At 38.7% G+C, this 25,144-nt stretch overlaps 1 protein-coding gene across 2 annotated transcripts; it reads left to right on the top strand.

Moving 5' to 3' along the window:
• The first annotated feature begins 857 nt into the window (after positions 1-857).
• Positions 858-18,563, top strand: LOC128736519 (BMP-2-inducible protein kinase). Of its 2 annotated transcripts, XM_053831013.1 has the most exons (3): positions 858-2,350; positions 2,447-4,354; positions 17,986-18,563. In XM_053831013.1, exons 1-2 carry the CDS (start codon positions 1,241-1,243, stop codon positions 4,298-4,300), a joined length of 2,964 nt encoding a protein of 987 aa, XP_053686988.1. In that variant the 5' UTR covers positions 858-1,240; the 3' UTR covers positions 4,301-4,354; positions 17,986-18,563. The 2 variants fall into 2 exon arrangements, with proteins under 2 accessions (XP_053686988.1, XP_053686980.1); XM_053831005.1 differs by having other exon boundaries at positions 858-4,354.
• The last annotated feature ends 6,581 nt before the right edge of the window (positions 18,564-25,144 follow it).

A 25,144-nucleotide genomic window follows, 5' to 3' on the forward strand; every position in this document is an offset into this window, starting at 1 on the left:
GAAGTCACGATTAAGGTTGCGACAGAAACGCAATGAGCCTGTGTTGCCAGTTATGGCGATAAAACATTACGAACTGTGTTGCCAATTTAGTCATTTTTTTTACCTTTGGAACGTTTGAAACAGTACCTGAACTCCCCTCGGAATCCATCGGTCAAGTAAATGCACAATACGCATATGAATAGTATGTGCAAAAGTTTCGCGTACCCATAAATTATAACTGTGTGGCATATAAAGTTCATTGACTAGGCACATTGCAAAAATCTATGTGTGGGACACATAGAAACTATACGAAAAGTTTTCTCAGTGTACCAATACACATTCATCCGAGGCTGAAGTTAGCGCGGGCTACTCACAAATACATTTGGTCCGATGCAAAGTTTGTTATAGAGCTTGCTAATTTGCGGTTGTGTTGGTGGTTTGTTTTCCCCCAGTTTGAAAAACGACATGGAAAAACCAACAGCAGCAGCAACAAATCGCGTGTACGTATACGCGGCATAGTGTGCGTACGGAAGCTGTCAGCAATCTCAATGGGCTAGATGAGATGTTCGCATGTTCGCTACACGAAAAATGCATGGGAATGACATTTGTTACAGTGCCGCACCGCACTAACACCACTTTACCAACATGGCCACACCTGTATATATCACATTGCATCATGACGACAAGCAGGGATGCCCAATGTGTATAAATATTAAATTTACATGAATTTATTTAAAAATGTCTGGCATCCCTGATTAGTAGTTTTATGTTGTCAATAATAGACAATTTTTATTAATGATAATAAGTTTTATTGGAGTACTTCACTCCTATATTTTTCACGACAAAATCGTGTGTAGAAATCTCGTTACAAGGAAAAAAATTACAAAAATAATTAACTGTTCTAAAAAAAGTTAAATAGACGCTATACAAACCAGTGAAACAGTGCTTTTCAATATTAAAGTGTGTTTCGATAAGAGTGTTATCATTACTGCTTGCGATGAGTCATTTTCTATTGCTCCTAAACCAAGAGTGCTATCAACGTGCTATTTGAAACAATTCATTAGGCTGACATTGATCACAAACGAGACCAATATTTTTTTGACTGGTTACTTGCCGTAGCAAACGCTGAAATTTTGAAAAATAAGGTCAGCTCAAAAATATAAAACACGGACTACAAAATACTCTCATAATAAGGTGAGGGTGTTTGGAAGGCTGATTATTATTGAAGTCACTGCGACGTTGGTAAGAAAGTTACTGAGCAATGAAAAAATTGATTTCAAAATTCGAAGCTAAGAATGAAGCTACACCCAGTAAAGAAACCAACAGCTTTGTCGGTAAAACATTCAAATTAAGCAAAGATAACGTTGTTACAGTAGAAGAAGTCCTAGCCGAAGGAGGATTCGCCGTCGTCTTTATGGTTAAAGGACAAAAGGGAGAAAAATACGCTCTTAAACGTTTATATGTAAACAACGAACATGACTTGGGTGTCTGTAGCAGAGAAATTAAAATTGCTAGTAATTTGAGCGGTCATAAAAACATAATCGGATACATTGACCATAGCATTAACCCAAAGGGTAATGGTGTGCACGAAGTTTTGCTTCTAATGCCCTATTGCAAAACTAATCTATTATCGTTGATGAACGCTCGTATACCAAACGGATTTAGTGAACAAGATGTGTTGCAAATTTTTTGCGATATAGCAGAAGCAGTAGCACGTTTACATCAATGCCAAACACCGATCATCCATCGTGATCTTAAAATTGAAAATATTCTGCAAAATGATATTGGAAACTTTGTACTTTGTGATTTTGGATCTGCTACAGCTCGTATTTTGAATCCGAATACACATGGGAGAACCGCTGTTGAGGAAGAGATACAAAAATATACAACACTATCTTATCGTGCACCGGAAATGATCGACTTATTTAGTGGTTACGATATAACAGTCAAAGCAGATATTTGGGCACTCGGCTGTTTACTGTATAAACTCTGTTTTTTTACACTACCCTTTGGAGAAAGTGCGCTTGCTATCCAAAGTGGTCAATTCAGTATCCCCGATAATTCTAAATATTCCAAAGAGATGCATCAACTGATCAGATACATGCTTGAACCAGATGCTGATAAGCGCCCGAATATTTATCAAGTTTGTGAGATTGCCTTTAAAATTGCTGGAAAAACTAATCCCGTGCGAAATTTAACTAAATGTTCAGTACCTCCCATAGAGCTATTAGCAGCACCACTGTTTGAAAGTGAATCTAAACGCATTCCAACATGTGCAACAAATACTAAGACAACGAAATCTATTAGCCTATCCACCGAGGCAGGCACCTCGGTTGCCCCTCGTCAACGCCCGAAAGCATCACAGTCCACGGTAAATAATAGTTTTTCACTTGGGCTTCCGCCCAATCCGTCACCTAAAAATATTTTATCTTCACCAACGCCAGGAGTGGTTTTGTCTATTACGCAGGAAAAAGTGTCACAACCGGAGGCCTTTGTAGCCAGCTTTACTGCTAACTTCCCTCCGCCACCAGGACAAGAAATAGCTGGTAGTAATATTTTTCAAACAACTTTTCCGGATCCTTTTCGGGAAGCAGAGGCTGTCGATCAAGTTGGTGTTCTTGTTCATGCTGATGCACAAAACTGCACAGGGAGTGCATCCCAGGAATCATCAAACTCGTCAATTCTTCAGTCACCCATTCATGCACCCGTTACCTCACAATCCGGAAACTCTTTTGTTTCCAGCGGCAGTGGTTCCATACCACCCGGAACACTTTTACCTCCAAAACAATCGCACGTGGTAGGACACCGACGAAATATGAGCGATACGTCAGCTTTTAACAAAGCGTATACTACTGAAACGTCAAAGTTCCTCGCTCCATATGACGCATCGTCCAATAATTATCAGCCACCAGAGGCATCGCCTGGAGGAAATGGATCTGAGCAAAACCTTCGATCGATTCCAGCAAACTTTGAAACTCGACTATCAAATCCTCAACTCAATCCAACGGATCTTAATAACCAGGTACAACAAACATGGAATCCTTTCGGTGATCCCACCCCTTTCGCTCAAATGACAGAAGATCATATCTTCGGTGAAGAGTTCGATAAAATTCGCAAACAAGGATCACAAGGCAGTCTGAAGACGCCGCCCGAATTCACCTCTCGGCATCCATCCTTGCCATTGGTTCAACCTATTCTGAATCAACCGGTGGCATCATTTACTCCACAGCAAACTCAATTTTCACCGGAAAACATTCCAGATACACTGGAAGACGACCCTTTCAGTGCAGCACCTTTTACACTACCACCGTTGCGAGATAGATCTCGTTCTCTTAAACATGGCTTAAAACGAATCATTGTTATAGACGGAGGATTTTCCACGCAGTTGGCAACCCATGTTGGTCAAGCGATTGATAATGATCCGTTGTGGAGTTCAAGATTCAATGCCACTAATCCAAATGCAGTAATCGAAACACACTTAGATTTTCTAAGGGCAGGATCAGATTGTATTTTGACTAATACGTACCAGGCATCGATTGAAGGATATATGGATTATTTAGACATGAACGAAGAAGATAGTTTAAAATTGATTAAATCCACAGTGGAACTGGCCAAACTTGCCAGGTCTCGGTATTTAGCGGAAAAAGTGGAAAACAAATCACATAAAATTCCATGGGTAGTTGGATCAATTGGTCCGTATGGTGCACATTTGCACGATGGATCGGAGTACACTGGTAGTTATGCCGACAGTGTTCCATTAGCTCGTATTCAAAAATGGCACCGGCCTAGAATCAACGCAATTTTGGAGGCGGGAGTAGACGCATTAGCCATTGAAACAATCCCTTGTCGAGGTGAAGCTGATGCTCTTTTAGAACTAATGACGACAGAGCATCCAACAGTGCGTTTTTGGATTGCGTTTCAGTGTAAAGATGGTGTTAGTACAGCTCATGGTGAGAATTTTGCTGATACTGCTATCGGTGTGTGGAACAAAGCGCGTCTCATGAAAAACCACAATTTGCTTGCGGTGGGAATAAATTGTGTACATCCAAAATATACACTCCAACTACTACAAGCTGTTCATGACTTGGGCACAGCTGATGAAGAAAAAATTCCTTTGATCGTATATCCAAATTCTGGAGAAATTTGGGATGCGAGCGGTTCATGGACAGGGGAGGAAAATTGTGTTCCTTTGGAAACCTATGTGCCACAATGGATCGAACTTGGAGTAAAATTTATAGGCGGCTGCTGTAGAACTAATGCCAGAGATATTAAACGTCTTAAAAAAACAGTCATCAATTTATATGGCAGCAGAACTTCTTAGGAATATGATTGCAAGGGAAAAACTGTGATGAAACGCTAGCTTTCGATCAAAAAGGTAATTTGCTGTACAATATTTAAATTGAGTATTGCATGTATGGGTCATTCCACGGGAAATTTACAGTCAAATTTTTTTTTCTCTTCGGAATGCAGTGGCAACCCGAGTTTGTCACGTTTTTGACCTGATTTTGTCACGCTTTTGATTTTCAAAAGCTTAGTTTGAAAATCATTTTCAAACATGTCAAATGTGTTAAAACTGTGAAAAAAAACTGTGTTGATTATCGTGGAGTTTCCACAAAAGTTGTTTCTTATCTCCACAACAATAATAGCTAGAAGGCCACTTTCTTTGGCAAAGTTCTTTATAATAATCTTCCCAAAAATTTTGTAGAACATTGTTTTGCTCTATCTCTCACTGCTTGAAAAATAAATTTTCTATCTTACTTTTAGGGGGGTTAATCGAAAAATCGTTCATACCATAAGAAAGAGCTTTTTTTGCTGTGAAATTTCTCTGAGCATAGTTAACCAGTATAATCAACCATTTTGGCGCAATTAAAAAGCGCGCGTTTTCATACCTGTGGGACCTGTGCGGTGAACAGGTGACAAATGTCCACAGAGAGGTAGAAGGAAGTGCGAAATGTTCTAAAAGTGATCAGAATGAAATACATATATGTAGTTATCTGCAAAAAAATAAAAATTGAAAAAATACCCGATTTTGTCACTGTTCCGTATGTCAGCGTAGACATCTGCGACATAGGCCTAAATCTTGAACTGTTGCCCAGTGCGAGTCACGAGCAGACTCTACGAAACGCTTGCATTTAGTCAGCGACTTGCAATTTTTTTGCACACTAAGGCTGTGTACCATTTCGCGAAATTTTTAACTCTTTGGTTAAAATTTGACAGTTCGAGGTTAGTTTTAACCAAGTTATGAGAGCCAACGAGATATGCACAGGTGAGGAAGAGAGATTCGACAAGTTTCACTGATTTTTCGTTAGATTTTTTTTACATTGGTATGGATGCTTATCGCATTATAAATTTGTTCAAACAACCCGGGTTGAAATGAGATGAATTTTATCTATCAAATGTCCGTCTGTGAAGTGGATGGATACTCTGAAGCTGACTCCTCAAAATGTGCCTTAACAAACGACGTCCCGCGTTTGGTTGCATAGGAGTCACTACATACGGGTTTGAATTCGAATACGACGCTAGGAAAGGCTACGGAGCTCGCAGCTTCCGCCAAAGAATACAACCAACTGCTGAAGGATGGTAGATTGACCGTCGGAAGCGATCGCTTATGTTGCGCCTAGTTTATTTGTTTATTTGAAATTAATTCATCTGACAATGATGGTGTATTAATGAATAAAACTACACTAAACTAACAATGACTTAATTCTACTTTTGAAACGCTCAGTCGGTTCGTCAAACTCTAAATGCTCTTCAACGGTCGTAAATGCACGGATGCATGCTGAGACTGGTTCGTGGTATCCAAACACCGTTCGATGGAAAATTGGTTATAATAACGTCGTATTCCGAAGAGACAGTGGTTGGAGAATTCGCAAAAACGTGATCGTTTGAATCGATGAACATCCCTCATGAACACACACTATTCGCCTGCCTCGCCGATAATGCACGCATCAGCTTTGAATTTTATCACGAACAGAACCTCAATGTGAACATCAGAATTCAGTCAAAAATTGAATATTGAACATTGAGTGTGTTCGATTTATCGGATATAGAATGTCCGGGGACGTCAGAAAGTATTCAAAATAATATTACCACGAAAAGGGAATAGTTTAAAGTAGTGTTAGTGGCTTTACAAGCACCAGAAAGCAGTAATTTGCACTTTTGCGTTGCTCACGATATTCGTATATTCAGCGATGCTATGAAGCGTGAGTGTATGATGCTCATTGTTATAGGCGAATTGAACCACTCGCGTAGCTGTTTTATCATGATAAAAACCGTTTGCCGATGCTCGGTGTATCTATTCATTTTGCGAGTTTTCCAACCTCTGCGAAGAGATCTACCTGGTATGCGAAAATTCAACATTGAGAGCAGTTCGGGGGCATCAATTTCACTATTAATTAATTTCGCAATAAACAGTGACTGCTGAAGTTTCCGTCGTCGTTCTAGAGTGTCTAAGCCCAATAGCCGGCATCTATCAGGATACGGTGGTAAATTATTAGGATCTCGCCAAGGCAAATTTTTTAGCGCTAAACGAATAAACCGTTTCTGAACACGTTCAATCCTTAGACACCATGTAACTTGGTAAGGATGCCATACGATACACGCATTTTCCAAAATTGGACGAACGAGAGCACAGTACAGCGACTTCCAACAATGTGGGTCCGAAAAATCCTTCGCAATCCTGGCGACAAAACCTAACTGTCGTAATGCTTTCGATATGATTGTTGAACATTGTAAGTTGAACGACATTTTTGAGTCAAGTACAATTCCTAAATCCGTCACTTTTGTAACTCTAGTAAGAGTAACGCCGTCGATGTTATAGTCGAACAAAATTGGATGTACCTTGCGATGGAACGTGACCACTTGACATTTTTCCACACTGATAATTAATTTGTTTCGTAGACACCAATCAGCAAATGATATTAATGAGTCTTGTAAGCGCCAGCAATCTTCCAGTGTGTGTACTACTATGTACAACTTCAGATCATCCGCATAAACTAGTTTGAGACTTCCATTCAGGTCAGAGCAGCATCGTTAAAAAATATAATAAACAACAGTGGTCCCAGATTGCTACCCTGCGGGACTCCAGAACTATTTGTAAAAGGTCTTGATATACAACCGTCAATCTTCACCCGCAGCTCACGCTGCGTGAGGTAAGATTCTAGCCAAGCAATCAATTGCGCAGATACACCAAGACGGGTCAGCTTATTTAGCAGTATTTTATGGTCAATTTTGTCAAAAGCTGCTTTCAAATCGGTATAAATTACATCGACTTGCGCTTTCTCTTCAATACCATGTATTACGTTCGACGTAAAATTTAGCAAGTTTGTGGTAACCGACCGGCTAGGCATGAAACCATGTTGATCCTTGGATATATAGTTTTTCGTAGCATTGAGAAGGTTTTTACACATTATGATTTCAAACAATTTAGAAACCGCAGGAAGGCTTGTAATTCCACGATAGTTGACAACGTTATGGCGGTCACCACGTTTGAAAACAGGTGTCATATACGACTGCTTCCAAATGCGCGGGAATCTTGCTTGTTCAAATGAGCGATTAAAAATGTCACATAGAGGTCGTGCCAAAATTGCTGCACAACGACATATTAACACCGCAGGCAAACCATCAGGTCCGGGGACAAACGAGTGCTTTAGCTGTTTCGCAGCTGATAAGATCATATCGAAATTTACAGTGAATACTCCCACATCATTTAAATCACTAGGAACATCACGGATGGCTTCATCAATTTCCAAACTTGAAGCGGTATCCGGTGCGAAAACAGTGGCAAAGTGTTTGGCAAACAACTGGCTTGAATCTGCTGCAGTTTCTGCGGTCACATCATCCATATAGATATTCTTTGGGATTGCAGCACTTTTCCGTTTAGAGTTTACGAAATTCCAAAAGCCACGCGGATTTCTTCGCAAATTTATCTGCACACGTAACACATATGATTTGTACAGTGAGGCATTCAAAATTCGATATGCGTTACTGGCTTGTTTAAACTTTTGTTTATTGCTCGACGTTTGCTGACGACGAAGCTTTCGTTGACAAGCATTGCGTGCACGTTTTAGGGATCGTAATTGTGAATTGCTCCACGCGGACGAAAACGGCGGTCGTATTCGTGGAACGTTCGAAAGTAGCCAATCATTCAATACGGAACAAAAATTCTGAGCCATCACATCTACATCATCAGTTGTGAAAACTTCATTCCAGTCAACAGTCGTCAAATAGTCAGAAAGAGCTGCAAAATCAATTTTGCGAAAATTCAGTGGTTGTTCAATTTGTCTCTCAACAGCTTCATTGCACGCCACTCGTGCGGGCAAGGAGATTTCAAGCGGGGGTGATGTAAATCAACGGGCACCAGCGGTACAGAGCAGTTCATCACGTTGGGCTCACAGTTAGGCGAACAAAAACACAGATCGAGAATGCGGTTGAGTGAATTGTGTACAAGATTCCTTTGGCTAAGGCACAAATAATCCATGCCATCTAGAAGAGTGCTGCTGGACGGTGGCAACTGGGAGCAATCACATTGTATAACGTTGTCAATTGAACGCCAGCGCATGCGTGGCTGGTTGAAGTCGCCACAAATCAAATAATCGTGGCCGGGCCTGCATTTTTGGCAAAGCTCATTTACCGAAGATACATAGTCATTTACAATGCTAACGCTATGACTCCGGTCAGGTGGAATATAAATTGCGCACAACAGAATCTTTCTGCCTTTGATCACCGACGAAACACATATCTAAAGATTGACCGTTCACAGTGTGCACAACACAGCTGGTGTACCGCTCAGAAACTGCGATCAGTACGCCACCGAAGCGAGATTTGTTGCTGTTAGCGGGGCTCCGATCACAACGGAAAACATTAAAACCAGAGCCAAACAGCTGTTGCGAGTTGATGGTATTGTCCAGTCCAGTCTCGGTCATGATGATTACGTCATAGTTGCACTCATTTGTCTGCAGAAACAGGTCACTAATTTTCGTTCTCAGGCTGCGTACATTTTGATAATAGGTCCAGATGTCGTCTTCTATGCATACAGTGTTCCGCTACAACGTACAGTCGGTGAGAGTTGGAGAAAATTCTAAATCGACAGAATACTCGCCTTTGGCGGGAACCAGTTGGTTCCCACCGTCCAGATAGCATCGCGTTAAATTTAATACATTATGGCTGGATTGTCCTAAGAGTTCAGTATCCGCTACTCCCGGGGCGTGATGTAAATCGGCCGCGCAGCATTTTTTGGTTGGTGAACGAACTCCCTGAACATCAAACCGTCTGGCCAATTTTCAGCATTGATCGCTTGCATTTTTAGGGCAGGATCCAACCCGATTTTGAATGAAACGAAAGTCATGTTTGAAACATCTTTCCCTTTTGGCACGAGACGAATGACATTCATCGGTGCATCAGTGTCCAGACAACGGGAAACAATTTTTTCAACGTCTTTATCGGTGATCATAGGTTGGAATCCGGATAGATGAAGCCAGAATACAGGTTTCGGAGCGGCAGGCATGATAAAAGGCACAGATAGATCATCGAAGTTTATTTCCTTTGTACCTTTGTTTACAGTCGGTCGTGCTGTTTGCTCAAAACTAGCGCGGCGGCGTTTTGCACCTAATCTCGGCCACACAGGCGTTCTGGTTTCATTTGACAAATTGGGCAAAGGCGAGGCAACAGGGCAATTATTTTGAGTCGCCATAGAGGAAATATTATCGACTTTTTGGTTTAACACTTCCACCATGCCAGTCAATTGCTGCAGTTGTGTAACGACAGTGGTAGCATTTGTTGAACGAGAAGTATCCCGATCAGCTAAGTAAGCGCGGACGCTCCTTCCATTTAGAATGTCCCTACACGGAGGGCAGATGAAAATCAGCTTCCCTTGTGTAATCACCTCTCTGCATGAGCGCAAGTTAAAACCACAGCACTGTTGACTAATGTGAAAGTAAGCTTCACAAAAACCGCAACGCAAAGGCTCCAGATCGTTGACATCCAGTTCGCAAGCACCACATTGTTTTTGCTCCATTTCTGCTGTTTACGCTGTTCCGTAGATGGTAACAAACCCACACAACTAGACAGAACAATACTGCTGCTAGAAGATGCTAACGGCCACTATGAAGCGTGAAACTTGTTGCGACGGCGAATTAAAACCACAAAATATCCTATATGTTTGCAATAACTTATTGTACTCCACTTTCCAGGTGCGAAACAGCCAGTTTATAGACTATCGAACAATAATTCAAAACAATTAACGGTATTTAAAATAGCTTAAAACGTATAAACTAGCGATCGCGAATAAAAGAGAGTGACTCTAGTCACAGACAATCAGACAATGACAGACAGTTTAGTTGTAGTGACGGTGGGAGCTTGATAACAAGTTGATGGAGAAACGTTACATTATAAAAATACTCTTTGACACCACAAGCATCCACAATTGCGCAAAAGTTTTCGATACTGACGGCGAAGTCTACAAGGCTTTCTAGCTTATCCTCTTTCAGCGGTGGAAGCGAATTAATCTTCGCTATCATCGAGTTCACTACCACCTCCAGTTGTCCTAACAGCATTCTGAGGGTGGAAAAATTGGCGAACTTTGGAGTTTACCCTTGCCATGAGGGTCAGTGCAGACTTGTTGGCAACCAATTTAGATGCGTTTGTCCAAGATTTTCGAAAAATATCTATAGTTGTTGCTTGTTGTTTGTGCTGGAACAGCTTCAGCTCTCTTCACCAAAACTCAATACCGCTCGATGGGGCGTAACTCTGGACAGTTAGGTGGATTCGCCTCCTTCGGTACAATATGGACTCCATTAGCATCATACCATACTAAAACATCTTTGGCGTAGTGACGGGATGCCAAATCAGGCCAAAACAGCGGGGGTACATCATGGCTGTGTAGGAACGGTAACAATCGTTTCTGCAGGCATTTTTCACGGTCTATTTCCTTGTTAACTGTAACTTTTGCTTGCTCGACCACAGCTGCATATGGCATGCCATACTAAATATTTTTAGGGGAATTTGGCTTTCTTCTTTGTCCTAAAGTGCTCTGCAATGCCATTCCGTTTCATGGGAGTGTAAAAAGACATACCAGGAAGCTGTGTAAAGTCTTCTATTTTATCTTTCCAACGATATGTAAATTGTTCCGTTACGTTCAGTTGTTTAGTAGTTATTACTATTTGAAATCTTTCATTCTAACGTTACACTTCTATTTTCGTTTTCACAAAGTGCTACCTAGTCCCAGTATAGTAAACAAAGACGTAGTCCTACGTCAAAAATTCTTGTCTTCTGAAACCCCCACATGCCGAATTTGGTTCCATTTGCTTGATTAGTTCTCGAGTTTTGAGGAAATTTGTGTTTCATTTGAATAGCTCCCCCCCCCCCCCCTCTTACGTCCTCCTTAAAATTGCTCTCTTACCCCCTTCATAAAATTGCTGGTCATTTTATCTATTCAAAGACATATAAATTGTTTAGTTTCGTTTAGTAGTTTAGCAGCTATTAGCATTTGAAATCTTTCATTCAAACGTTACACTTCTATTTTCGTTTTCACAAAGTGCTACTCAGTCCCAGTATAGTAAACAAAGGCGTAGTCCTACGTCAAAACTTTTTCCAAATAGACTATTTCATCGAATTTTTTCCCCGAACTCACTATAGTGTCGCCAGCACCAAATTAAAGTTCTGAATAAACGGCAAACGATTTTTTTCTTTTGCACCGTTCATTAAGCCTAGTGTCGGAAGTAGTGCGCTATATAGCAAATAAAACGCGCTATACAACGCACTACTTCCGACACTATGTAGGCGTAATGTACGGTATGTCGGTTCGAAAGAAATATCGTCTGCCGTTCATTCCGAACTCCAATTTAGTGCTGGCGACACTATTGTAGTGTCTGCCTCGGTTGCCTCCGACCGAGCCCTCCGGAACACGGAACAACAACGTCCGTAAACGTCTACGTTCGTCCAAAAACTGACTCTTGTTTAGAGGATGCTATATCTTGCCACAGTATGCGTAACACAGTATGCGTAACGATATATTTCTCTCCTTGTCTCTTACCGTTCGTATGACGGTATTCTTCCTATGCAAGGGATTTCAGTTACACTCAAGTAAATAATTCAGTTTCATTAGATTTGCTTTACGCTGATTCATCTAACTCGGCTCGTTCCCTACATTCACCCCCTCTTCTACTCTTCTGATAAATTATCAAAAAAAAACTCATGGCAATTATCATTTTTGACATCATCATCATTTTCGTCATTACCACTACCAAATTCGTCGTTACCATTGTCATTTTCATTATTACCAGTACCATCATCATTTTCGTCATTACCATCATTATTTGCATGTTTACTATTTTTTTTCTTCATTACCATCATCATTTTGGCTTCAATCGCCAAAATCATCATAATCCAAATCGTCAACATAATTACAATTATCAACATCATTAAAATGTTCAAAATCATCATCATCTACGCCATCAAAATAATCAAATAGTCAACATCATCCATGACACCAAAATCATCAGAAAGATCAAAATTATCATTATCCATGTCACTAAAACTAACATTAAAATGACCAAATCGTCAATGTCATCTACATAATTTTCGATATTACCGTCATCATTTTCGTCATTATCGTTATCATTTGCATCATAACTATAATTTTCATCATTGCCGTTGTCATTTCCATCATTACCATTGCTATTTTGACATTACCATAGTCATTTTCGTTATTAGCATCATCGCTTTATCATCACCTTCATCAGTTTCGACTTTACAATCATCACTTTCATCAGATTCGTCATTGCCATCGTCATTTTCGTCATTATTATTATTATTATTTTCATCATTGCAATCATCATATACGTCAGATTCGTCAACATAATCATTTTCTTCATTTTCATATCATTTTCGTCATTACTATAATCATTTTCCTCATTGCAATCCTCAATTTCAACATCACCATAATCAGTTTCGTTATTACCATCAATATTTCCGTTATTACAATCATCAGTTTTACTACCTCTGCGGCCGGGGGACCATCGCACACAAGCGATCTTCTACAGCCTGCCCAGAGGCGAACAAACTACGCATACCAGCGTGTTTCAGTAAACCATTCTGCCTTCCCAGAGGTACGCGAATCATACTCGCAAATCACACACGCAAGCATGGGTAAAACAGCCCTCACAAAGGCGGTTCAGAAGACAACCAGATACGCACAAGCATCTTTTCAATTTTCTCAAATAGACCTTTGCCAGACGCCACTAATCCGCGCACACCAGCGTATTCCAACAAAATAAGACGCATACAAGCGAGTTACTAAAAGTCCCTCTCAGAGGAGCTATCGTACACAAACGATTTTGCACAGCCTTCCCAGAGGCGATTAAACTACGCATACCAGCGTGTTTCAATAAACCATTCTGCCTTCCCGGAGGCACGCGAATCATACTCGCAAATCACACACGCAAGCATGTGCAAAAAACAGCCCTCACAGAGGCAGTTCCGAAGACAACCAGATGCGCACAAGCATCTTTTCGCGCACACCAGCGTATTGCAACAAAGAAAGACGCACACAAGCGAGTTACTAAAAGTCCCTCTCAGGGGAGCTATCGTACACAAACGATTTTGCACAGCCTTCCCAGAGGCGTTCAAACTACGCATACCAGCGTGTTTCAGTAAACCATTCTGCCTTCCCGGAGGCACGCAATCACACACGCAAAAAAACACATATGTTCAAAAAACAGCCTTCGCAGAGGCAGTTCAGAAAACAGCCAGATGCGCACAAACATCTTTTTTAATTTTCTCGAACAGGCGTTTGCCAGACGCCACTATTATATTCAACTTAACATACTCACAATTTGGGAGCACTACGCCAATGTCGTGTCCGTCGGTTATTTCCAACCGAGCCCTCCGGAATACGGAACAACGTCCGTCAAAGTCTACGTTCGTCCAAAAACTGACTCTCTGGTTTTAGAGCAAGCTTTATCATGCCATGTGCCAGTATACGTGAGTATCATATTGACCGATTCAAGATTGCTCTCCTTGTCTCTTACCGTTCGTATGACAAATTCTCGCAACACATGCAAAGCAATTTCCGTTACACTGAAACAAATGATTTAGTTTCATTAGATTTATTTTTACGTTAATTCTTCTAACTTCGCACGTTCCCTACATTCACCCCCTCTCCTACTCTTCTGGTAAATTATCTTGATAAAAAATCATTTTCATCATAATTTTTGTCGTCGTCATCATCTTCAGTTTCGTCATTATCATCACTTTTGTCATTTTTATAATCCTTTTCGTAATTGATGATGATGATGATTATCATTTTCGTCTTTTTCACGATTATTTTTATCATAACCATCATCATTTCCATCATCACTATCATCGGTTGGGTCATTATCATCCTTCTGATTTCCCGTTTTAATCATCATTTTTGACATAAATATCATCATTTTCGTCCTTACCATCACCATATTCGTAATAATTATAATAATAATTATAATAATAATTATCATTTATGTCATTACCATCATTAGTTTTGTAATAATCATCATTATTTTCATCATTACCGTAATAATTTTCATCATTATACGAGTAGTCTTCATTTCAATCATTACCATCATTTTCGTGATTGCCATAATCAGTTTCGTCATATTCATCATTTTCGTCGTTACTATCATCATTTTCGTTATTGTTGTCTTCGTTTTCCTGATTACAATAGCCATTTTCGTCACTTTCATTATCATTTTTGTCATTACCATCATTAGTTTCGTCATTATCATCATCATTTCCGTCGCTGGTATGGTCATTTTCATCTTTATATGAGTAGCCATCATTTCAATCATTACTATCATTTTCGTCATTACCATAATCTATTCATTATTTTCGTCGTTACTATCATCATTTTCGTTATTATTGTCTTCATTTTCCTGATTACAATAACCATTTTCGTTATTAGTATCATTTTCGTGATTCTCATCATTTCCGTAATTACTATCATTATTTTTGTCATTACCATCATCATTTTCGTGATTACTATAATCATTTTCGTCATTTTCATTATCATTTTTGTCATTACCATCATTAGTTTTATCATTATCATCATCATTTCCGTCATTGTTATGATCATTTTCGTCACTACCAACATCATTTTCGTCATTACCGTATTTTTCATTACTATCATCATTTGCGTCATTACCACCATCATTTTCGTGATTACAATGAACATTTCCGTCATTATCATCATCATTTTCCTCATTTTAATCATGATTTCCGACATTACAACCATAATTTTCGTCTCTACCGCTATCATTTTCGTGATTACAATAATCATTTTCGTCATTATCATCATCATTTCCACCATTTTTATCATGATATCCGTCATTACTATCATTATTTTTTGTCATTACCACTATCATTTTCGTGATTACAATAATCATTTCCGTTAGTATCATTATCATTTCCGTCATTACTATCATCATTTTTGTCATTATCGACATCATTTTCGTGATCACAGTAATTTTTTTGACACTGTCATCATTTCCGTCATTTTCATCATCAAAAATATAATTTTCGTCATTACCTTAAAATAATAATAATTACATTAATTATTTCCCTCATTACCATCACTTTCGTCAATACTATCATCATTTTCCTGATTACAATAATCATTTCCATTAATATAATCTTTTTCGTCATCATATCCGTCATTACTATCATCATTTTCGTCGTCATCCTCATACCAAATTGTAAGCCTATTGAGGTCTTGGCCGAAGATTCAAAATTCCCCCCAACCTTTGTTACTGTACTGATTGCTTTGAGAGCCGGATGATGTGGGAGGTAACACACCTTTGAAGGTTGCCTGTCATCCTCTCGAACAAACCGCTGTCCGAGGGAGAGGTATTCTGCCGTGAATTCCTGATGTTTCTTCTTCAGCTCCGAATTCCATTCAATGAGAACCGCAGGGGACCGGTGCTATGTAACACTCAACCGTTGTATGCACATTGGTAGATGTACTAGCCGGGCGCTGATCATAACTATTGTCGAGCCCAGGATGGAGGAGGGAATGCTGACGTCTTTTGCAAAACCCACACGTATATTTCGATAAACAGTTGCTAAAGAAGTTGTCACTCCGACAATAACATAACCGTTTAGTATAAACTAGACTTAAACGGTGAGCCGTATTCATAGGACTAGAGGAAACCACAGGTGAACCAATTTGGGAAGCATCAGCATCCAAAATAGAAGGTGGCAGTTTAGAGATTAGATTACCTTTTATTCTAAAATATTTGCCTTCAAATTTTGCACGAATTTCGTTATTGTGTAATAAACTCTCACTGCTTTCCTCGGCTGCCTCCAGTGCCGCTTGCAGCTTATCTAGCTGACGCCAAATACTACCTGTCGTGTCCGTCGGTTATTTCCAACCGAGCCCTCCGGAATACGGAACAACGTCCGTCAAAGTCTACGTTCGTCCAAAAACTGACTCTTGTTTAGAGGATGCTATATCTTGCCACAGTATGCGTAACACAGTATGCGTAACGATATATTTCTCTCCTTGTCTCTTACCGTTCGTATGACGGTATTCTTCCTATGCAAGGGATTTCAGTTACACTCAAGTAAATAATTCAGTTTCATTAGATTTGCTTTACGCTGATTCATCTAACTCGGCTCGTTCCCTACAACTATATTTTCGCCGAAAACTATTTTCTCGAATAATATTGCTAAGAATATTTTTTTTAATGTCAATATAGACCTGGTTAAGCTATCATCAAAATAAATGAAAATTATTTTTATGCGTTTCAGCAAAATATTAAATATCGCAGTAAAAGTAAAATTTTGTACCTTAGTCTCTGGGCATAGTTTACCAGCGTTAACTATAGTTTTGATGATCTACCATAAAATCTAGGGTAAATTTCGTACGATTTCGTTAAATTTCGTCAAACGCGGTGATGTACAACATCATGATAGATGATTTTAATGAGAATTCGCGCCCTTATCAGCTTAGAAAAAAACAATTTCATAATAAAAAAATGAAATTAGCATCTATTTCCCTTATAGGCTCGTTTTTACATGCTTTAGATTGCGATGTGTCAAGGCATACGAAAACAGCATTCAAGCCCTTTTTAAACTTTTTAACGCTAATTTATTTGGAACTTCGTCCATCTATGAATGGCAAATAATAACTGTAACAAAAGAAATTCACTCAGAATTGAGCTTTATGTCAATGAAATCTGCAAAAAATGCGCTACTTTTTAGCCTTATGTATTTTACAGCCTTATATGATATTTTATAGCTTTCAGCCGAAAATCGAAAGATTTTCAGTCTTTCGTAGGAGACCGCTTCCAACCATTTGTTTGATTATCGTCGCAATGATTTGTAAGCCATTCCTCCTAGCCTCCGTTTTTAGTCTAGCGTAGATCGCCTCCGTCGTCCCAAAGTTTCTATAGTTATGTCGAGGTTGTCTACGAAGGCTAGGAGTTGATCTTTTATGCTGAAGATCATTCGTCTCGTTTCGACATATAGGGCAGTCCATTCCCTTGCAGCAACCCTAAGGTTGGTGAGCCCCTCTTGTTATTTTCTTTTTTACAAAAAAAAACAAAGCCTTGAGCTTAAAACTTCTTTCTAAGACTTGACCCTTTTTTATCAACAGACCTCGCAGCCAGCTGTTAGATTACAGGACAGTTACGGCGCTAGGGCAACAATCCTACGGACTCTATCTAGTAGCACCGCTTAACCGAGATTCGAGCATACGACGACTGGCTTATTAGACCAGCATCGTAGCTCGAAGCTAGCAGAGTGGTATTTCATGAAGATATTCCTTTTTGTATTTCTTGTTACCAACATTGTCATGAAACAGATTAAAGGTTTGCATCATGCAGAACAGTCGGGTGCTTTATTTCTCTCAAGAAAATCTGATTCTGTAAGCATAGTAAGCACAAGTTTTTTACACATGCGAAAATTTATTATTTAAATATTCAAGTATGTCCTTATTTCCCAATATCTAATGATATTTTTCTTCTTCATTTTTAGTACTGTTTGGAATACCTAATACCGACCTCTTCATCGTTTGTTTTTGATATTGGTTAACTGGGCACGGCTGGTAAGATAGATTTTAATTTCCGTTTAGATTGTGGATATTGATACGTTTGTACTTCGAAAAGATGCTCAAGTCATTCCGTATCTTTTATACAGCTAGTATTCATAGAACACTGCGTATTTAAACACCATCGTAGCTTACATTATTTAGTGATATACTTAGGTTGAAGTCTGAGATGATAAAACAAAATTTATGTGCGGTAAACTGTGACGGATTCAACAAAAATAGTTGTATTGTATATATGATCCTTTCAATTCAGAAGAACTATATATACACGTGAATAATGAACAATGTTCCTGTTTGAACCTTCTACCACGTTCTCTGCGAATCGGCAAACAATGTTACAGTATGGAAGAGATTGTATCACTTAAGAAGCAAATAATCTCTATTTCCTACATCGTGTTTTTCCGCTAGGTTAGTTTATTTATAGCAAAACAATTGTTTATTCAAGTTATACTATCAACACCACGTCAATGCATGATGTTATCAAAATTTAAAATAATCCGTTTAAAATTTCATAGAGGTTTGTATATCAAGCTTGTTAACTTACCGAAATCAAACGTTATCGTTTATTGTGCAACTTTAATTTTTTTTCTTATAGAACAATAAACCACTTTCTTGCGCCTTTTCTATTTGTCTAGTCTATTGCAAACAGCTCAGTAGATAAACACACTTCCAATCTTCAAAAGCCTAACTGGAGCAACAATTGCCAGATTAGCTTAAGGGGACATAAGCGACAAACTTTTGAAAATTGCATTATTTTTTTATTTCTGATTTTGTTCCTGCCGTCTTTTCCACTTATTTTGATACTAATTTTGTAATGATGCGACTACGGGAAGTGGCCGAAAAACGATCATACACATAAGCGTTCCAGTGCGGCGTGGAACAACCTTGACAGAATAAAACGCCCCTCCTGAAAACCCACGATTAAACTTTATGTACCTTTTTCTCAGAAACTACACAACGTATTAGAACAAGCTTTTTTTTTTTGTTTTGTTGCCATCTTTCTTTTCTTCTCCTTTTTCGTTTTTCTCAAGCAGTATTTCGTTTACAAAGCTCAAAAGTTATAAAAGTCTTTGTCAAGCTACTACCAACAAAACAAAACAAAGTTTGTTCCAATACGTTGTGTAGTTTCTGAGAAAAACTACAAAGTATACAGCGCTAAGAGTTGTACGAAAGAATGACGTAGGACTATATCAGATCATCAGATCAAAAATTAATGTAAATTGCATTTCTGGCATATGTATGTTTATAAGAATCTGTGAGTGCTATTGTTTAAGTGAATGTTTAAATGAGAAGAGCGAAATATTCAGATTCAATTCATCATTTAATGCAATGGTGGCTTTGAAAATATGTGGACGGGGGTTCATAAGTACAACGCCTGCAACCTTTGAGACATAGAGATTTCTTTTAAAAATCACTTGTGTGCATCATAAAGGTTGCAATAGTAATGAATGACCAATTTCTGTTGTATTTGTATGAAAGTCCTTATTCTCCTACCACAGGGGTGACCCCATCATAAAACAAACCATCATAAAACAAATAAATTCAAAATAAATTCATGCCTCCAAAAACTCCCACATGCCAAATTTGGTCCCATTTGCTTGATTAGTTCTTGAGTTATGAAGAAATTTGTATTTCATTTGTATGGGAGCCCCCCCTCTTAGAATAAGAAGGGGTCTCAGTACACCATAGAAAAACATCTTACCTCCAAAAACTCCCACATGTCAAATTTGGTTACATTTGCTTGATTAGTACTGTTATGGAGAAATTTGTATATCATTTGTATGGGAACCCCCCCCCCCTCCTAAAGAGGGGAGGGGTCTCAATTTACCATAGAAAAAATTCTTGCCTTCTGAAACCCCTACATTCCAAATTTGGTTCCATTTGGTGCTTGATTAGTTCTAAAGTTTTAAGGAAATTTGTTTCTCATTTGTATGGGAGCCCCCCTCTCTTAGAAGGGGAAGAGGTTCCAGTACACCGTAGAAAAAAAATCCTGCCTTCTGAAACCCCCATTTGCCAAATTTGGTTCCATTTGCTTGATTAGTTATCGAGTTTTGAGGAAATTTGTGTTTCATTTGTATAGGAGCCCCCCCTCTAACACCCTCCTTAAAACTGCTATCTCACCCCCCAATAAAATTGCTGGTCATTTCATCTATCCAACGACATAAAAATTGTTCAGTTTCGTTCAGTAGTTTAGTAGTCATTAGCATTTCAAATCTTTCATTCAAACGTTACACTTCTATTTTCGTTTTGCTACCCAGTGCTACCCAGTCCCAGTATAGTAAACAAAGACGTAGTCCTACGTCAAAAGGCACATAAAGTTTGAAGATCGTGGTTTTTCAGGACCGGCGTTTTATTCCGTCGAAGTTGCCCCACGCCGCACTGGAACGCTTTTGTGTATGATCGTTTTTCGGCCACTTCCCGTGGTCGGATCATTTTGAAAATTGAAATTAGTATCAAAATCAACGGAAAAGACTGTAGAATCAAAGTCTGAATTAAAAAATAATGAATTTTTCAAAATTTTTAGTCGTTTATGTTCCCTTAATCAATTACAGTATGTAAAGTCGCTTTTTATGCGGTTTGTTTTTTTTCGGTTACTCAATAACGGTGCAACCTATCAGCTTAACGTTTTCCATGTTAAATCAAAAGTAATCATACTTCATTTTTCAAAAATTCGCGTTTTTTTTGTCCATTAGGTGTCGTAATAACACAATCATATAACACATTTTTTCATAAAAATTAAAACGAATAAGTCTCTTTTTAAAGGATTTCAAATGAAACTTGGAACGTATTTCCGCGTCATATTTAGTTATTTGTTTTGAAAATGCATTTCTAAAAATGTTCTATGTTGGGAAGCCGTATCTACTTACACAATTTTCTAATATTTCTCCTCTATATTTGTATATAACATTTAAAAGTGATACGTAGCTTACCAGTAACATTAGAAACCAATTTATTTATATACCCGGTTAGGCATTCTGCATACTGTATCTGCAATACAAAGAAAATAAAAAAATACTAACAATATCGCATAGTGAGATTCGCTTGTTTACTATATGTTAATAAAATTTATGGATTGAATAAAAATATATAACTGTCGAAAAATAACTCGATGAAAAAAAGCATTCTCACTACACTGAAATCTAAGGCACGCAGTAAATTAAGCTACCTTGAAATTGAGCCTTTGAAAAACGCCAAGAGAGATTATTATAATATGGATCAAAAACATTTTAGACAGTTTCGAATAATTTGCTTGACCCACATTTTCATTGTTTCAAAATGTTTCAAAAAACTATGAATTTACCTTTCCCACAGTTATAAAATTGATAAAACCTAGTCTCAACTGTTGGAATGTAATATAATAAAAACATGTTAAAAATATTTGTTTATACGTAAAATAAAATGTCTTAAAATAAACACATAGTTTGTGACAGAAATTCAACTGGAACTCCAGTGAATCAAAAATTAAAGAGCGTAGTCACACAAACCAGCACGACTAGTGATAAAAATTGATAGTTAAAAATTTAAAACATAAATAAATTATTTCAGGATATCCTACAAAATACTCTTAACATAAAACGTACCGAAAATTCTTAAACCATGTTTCGTTTTTCTACTACACTCAACCCCCGCTAATATGAAAAACACCTCGTTCAGAGCAGGCGAATTCATTTTTAATCTGTATATTTGGTAACTCTATTCACTTTCACACACGCGCAAGGCATACACCCTATGATCTTGTTGTTTTGATTTGACGAAAACAAACGTTTTGAAAACATGTCGAATATGCGCAAATTTTGAACATCCAGATTGTAGAAGAGCAAATTGGCTCGACAGTATCAACTAAAATGATCTATTTTGAGTGCTGGAGAGAAATAAGTTGCATATGACCTATATTGCCAAAGCTGCTGAACAAGAGGAAACGTATTAAGTTTTGTTGCTTTTTTTTTTCAATTTGCCCGGTCAACTACCGTCAATTGTGTATGACGCTTGATCAGTTTTTAATGTGAACGCATTCATACCAACGGGGTTCAGATTAAAAATGTTCAGATTAAGGAAGGTCATTCCAGCCGGGGTACACGGTACTATGAGCTCATAACTTATAGGATATCAGGCGAACCAAAATCAGAAAACTAACTTTCACTTCGCTATTTGAAATTAGGTATCTATTAATAATAAACACTTCAAGAAAAATACAAAATAACAAGTGTCTATTCGTTGTTGTTTCTGAGATATTGGCTGTCAAAGCTGAAAACGGCATTACGTACGTGTTTTTTGTCGTTAAGTCGTTAAAAGACGTTTAATTTCGAATCAATTTTCGAACATTATTTTCAAAATCAAATCTAATTTATTGCGGCAATTGCCCCTATTTAGACTACCCCGATTTACACGATTATCACAGTCGAATCTCGCACACGATATCGCTCAAGGAAAATGAAGCGAAAAAGAAGGAGAAGGAAAAAGAAGTCAAACTAATTCGCGTTGACGGCATTAAACGATCTCTTGCACACTCATAGAAATGCCCGTATGTACGTGTGGGTGAAAATCTGCCAAAATGTTTCGATCTCTTGCGCTCTTTAAGAAGTCCCTATTCCGCTTCACCCCTACAGTAAACTTTTGGAGGTGGCAGCAGCTTACGTTCGTCAACGCGAATAAGTTGATTAAACTAAAAGCCTCTCTAGTGTCAGATTAACAGTGCAAAATGCGGTATGTTGCATTGAATGATTATCATAGTAGTCTAAATAGTCATGAAAGGGGCAATACTATACATAATTTTTTTTGTCAATAGTAAAGTTTATTATATTTTAGTTTTTTCAGATCAAATTGTAGTTTGAACCTTAAAGTACCTATATCTACCGTATTACTAGCTTTATCGATAAAATTTATATAACTTGCAATTTTTTTCAGAACTTCTACTTTATTTCTACAGTTGATTCCTCTCAACGCTGGCTTCATGATATCACGAAATTGGAGGCGACTATGTCGTAGTTGAAGCGGTGCGATCGTGTCCTGCAGCAGTTCACATGCGGCCGTTACACGGACGCATTCTCTGAATTTGTGCTGGAGTGTTTCGATTGACGTTGTACAGTATGGGCAGTTTTCACTACAGACGGTAGATAATCTACAGACGCGCAAAGAGCGTGGCATAAAACACCAATCGAACCGTCAAATCGAGACACCAAATGAGCAAAGTAAACAAACTTGTGTTTCGTATAGACAGGGAAGACTAAGTTTTGTAATCTACCAGAGATGTTAAAACTTTAACTATTGATTTACTAAAAACATATGGATTAGTTACCTTGGATATATCATATAATGCTTTGAAAAATTCAATTGGCTTGTTCACTTTGCAAAATATGCGTCGTAATTCGCGAAGTTCCATGGAACATACCAGGTGATTCACGCAACTTACTGCTGATTATAGGAAGATTGATCCAATTCTGACTAGTTGCCAAAACTGTTTAAATAATATAAACAAAAAAAAGTGTTGCCGAATTGGTAATTTTTCTCTTTGCGCGTCTGTAGATTATCTACCGTCTGTAGTTTTCACCATCCTCTCTTCTGCTGACAAACATTAAGCGTCGGTGCTCTATTTTTCCACTCACCATCAGGTTACAATATAGTTTTTTGATGTGACGATAGTCCTCGCAGGCGTGGGATGTTTTTCCAAATTTGACGCCAGTAGTCCCCTGGATTTTCTCGTTGCACCTTTGGTTCTGCCGTACCCTCCACGTAGTGCTGGTAAATGGAGATGGCTGTTGTGTTTGGTTGTAGATATGGGAGAAGAAGCGGTAGCTGCTGCTTGATCATACGAAGGCATGGGCATTGGCTGGATTCGGGTTATTCTGTGTAATGCACGCATAATAGAATGGGATTGAGTCTGTGGATTGAGTCTAGCTCATTGATATGCCTATTGATGAATAACGCTTTGCACTTGAGCGCTGGCAGTTGCAATCCGAGTCCGCCTATTTCGTGCTAGCTGTTGTATCGGAACGCGGGCTGGAATTCCCCGCCAGAGAAATCCCAGTTTAATTGCACAATTTACCGCAATGAATTGACAAATATCACTCCCAAGATTTTCACTGTTTCTGTCGTTTGCAACTAGTCCACATTCAACGAGTTGCTATTAGTGAACCCTAAGGTATAGATGTTAGGCTATCGCGTTTATGTTCGTGTTCTCTCTATAGCCACTAAAGCTTTATAAAATTAATCGAACATAAAATATCTGTAATCTGTGGGGGGTTGACCAGTTGGACGCTGATGAGTGCATTACTTCTATACTAGGCCCGAAGAGTGATCTTATATCGGAGTCTCCAAGATTCATTTCTGTCTGTCGAGACAGCTTACGACAGCCAGTACAGCGCAGTAGTGAATTGACTCTGGAGATTCCAAGATCCAACAACGTCAAGTGATTGGTCATAAAGTCACGTAGTAGTGTAGTTATCAGTGTTGTATAAAATGGTAAACGTTTGAAGCTAAGTGATAAAGATATATATTTTTTATACCTTTGGGGTATTCATATTCCGTTTCTCTTACCTTTTTATGATGGATTTTACCTTAATTTAATAGAAGTTCCCATTCTCATTAAAGCCGTCATTGCCTTGCTTCCATGAAGTGTAGCTATTTTTGGTTTGTCTCAGTAGTGCGTCTTGAGCCATTCTGCTGCAACTTTCCTTGTTTGGGTGGTGGTCCTAGTTTCTTCCCCGTGCGAGCAAGGCATTGGATAACGTGTATGTCCAGTGCAATTCTCTCCTAATTTCTATCTAATTTTCCTTGTCGAAAACTCGCAAAAAACAATATTACAATCCACGCATCCTATTCCTATCTCCACGTGGTGCCGGCTGGGGTACGCAACCTCGGTTGTCATACGCAGGGCTTCGACCGATCCTTTTTTTCTACCGCAGTCACACCAACGCGCATTCAAGTTCACACCGTCCGTTTAGAGGTGGAATACGAACGCTATGCATAACACAACTGGCAGTTTGCTCAGTCAAACGCCGAATGCACGCAACAGAATGAACGCGTTCTACAGCTTTTTGACATTTTCGTTTCGATCAAGTTGCCTTTACCGTTTGGAGCAGCGAATGA

The sequence above is a fragment of the Sabethes cyaneus genome, chromosome 1 (genome assembly GCF_943734655.1).
Source record: "Sabethes cyaneus chromosome 1, idSabCyanKW18_F2, whole genome shotgun sequence".
NCBI classification, from domain to species: Eukaryota; Metazoa; Arthropoda; class Insecta; order Diptera; family Culicidae; genus Sabethes; species Sabethes cyaneus.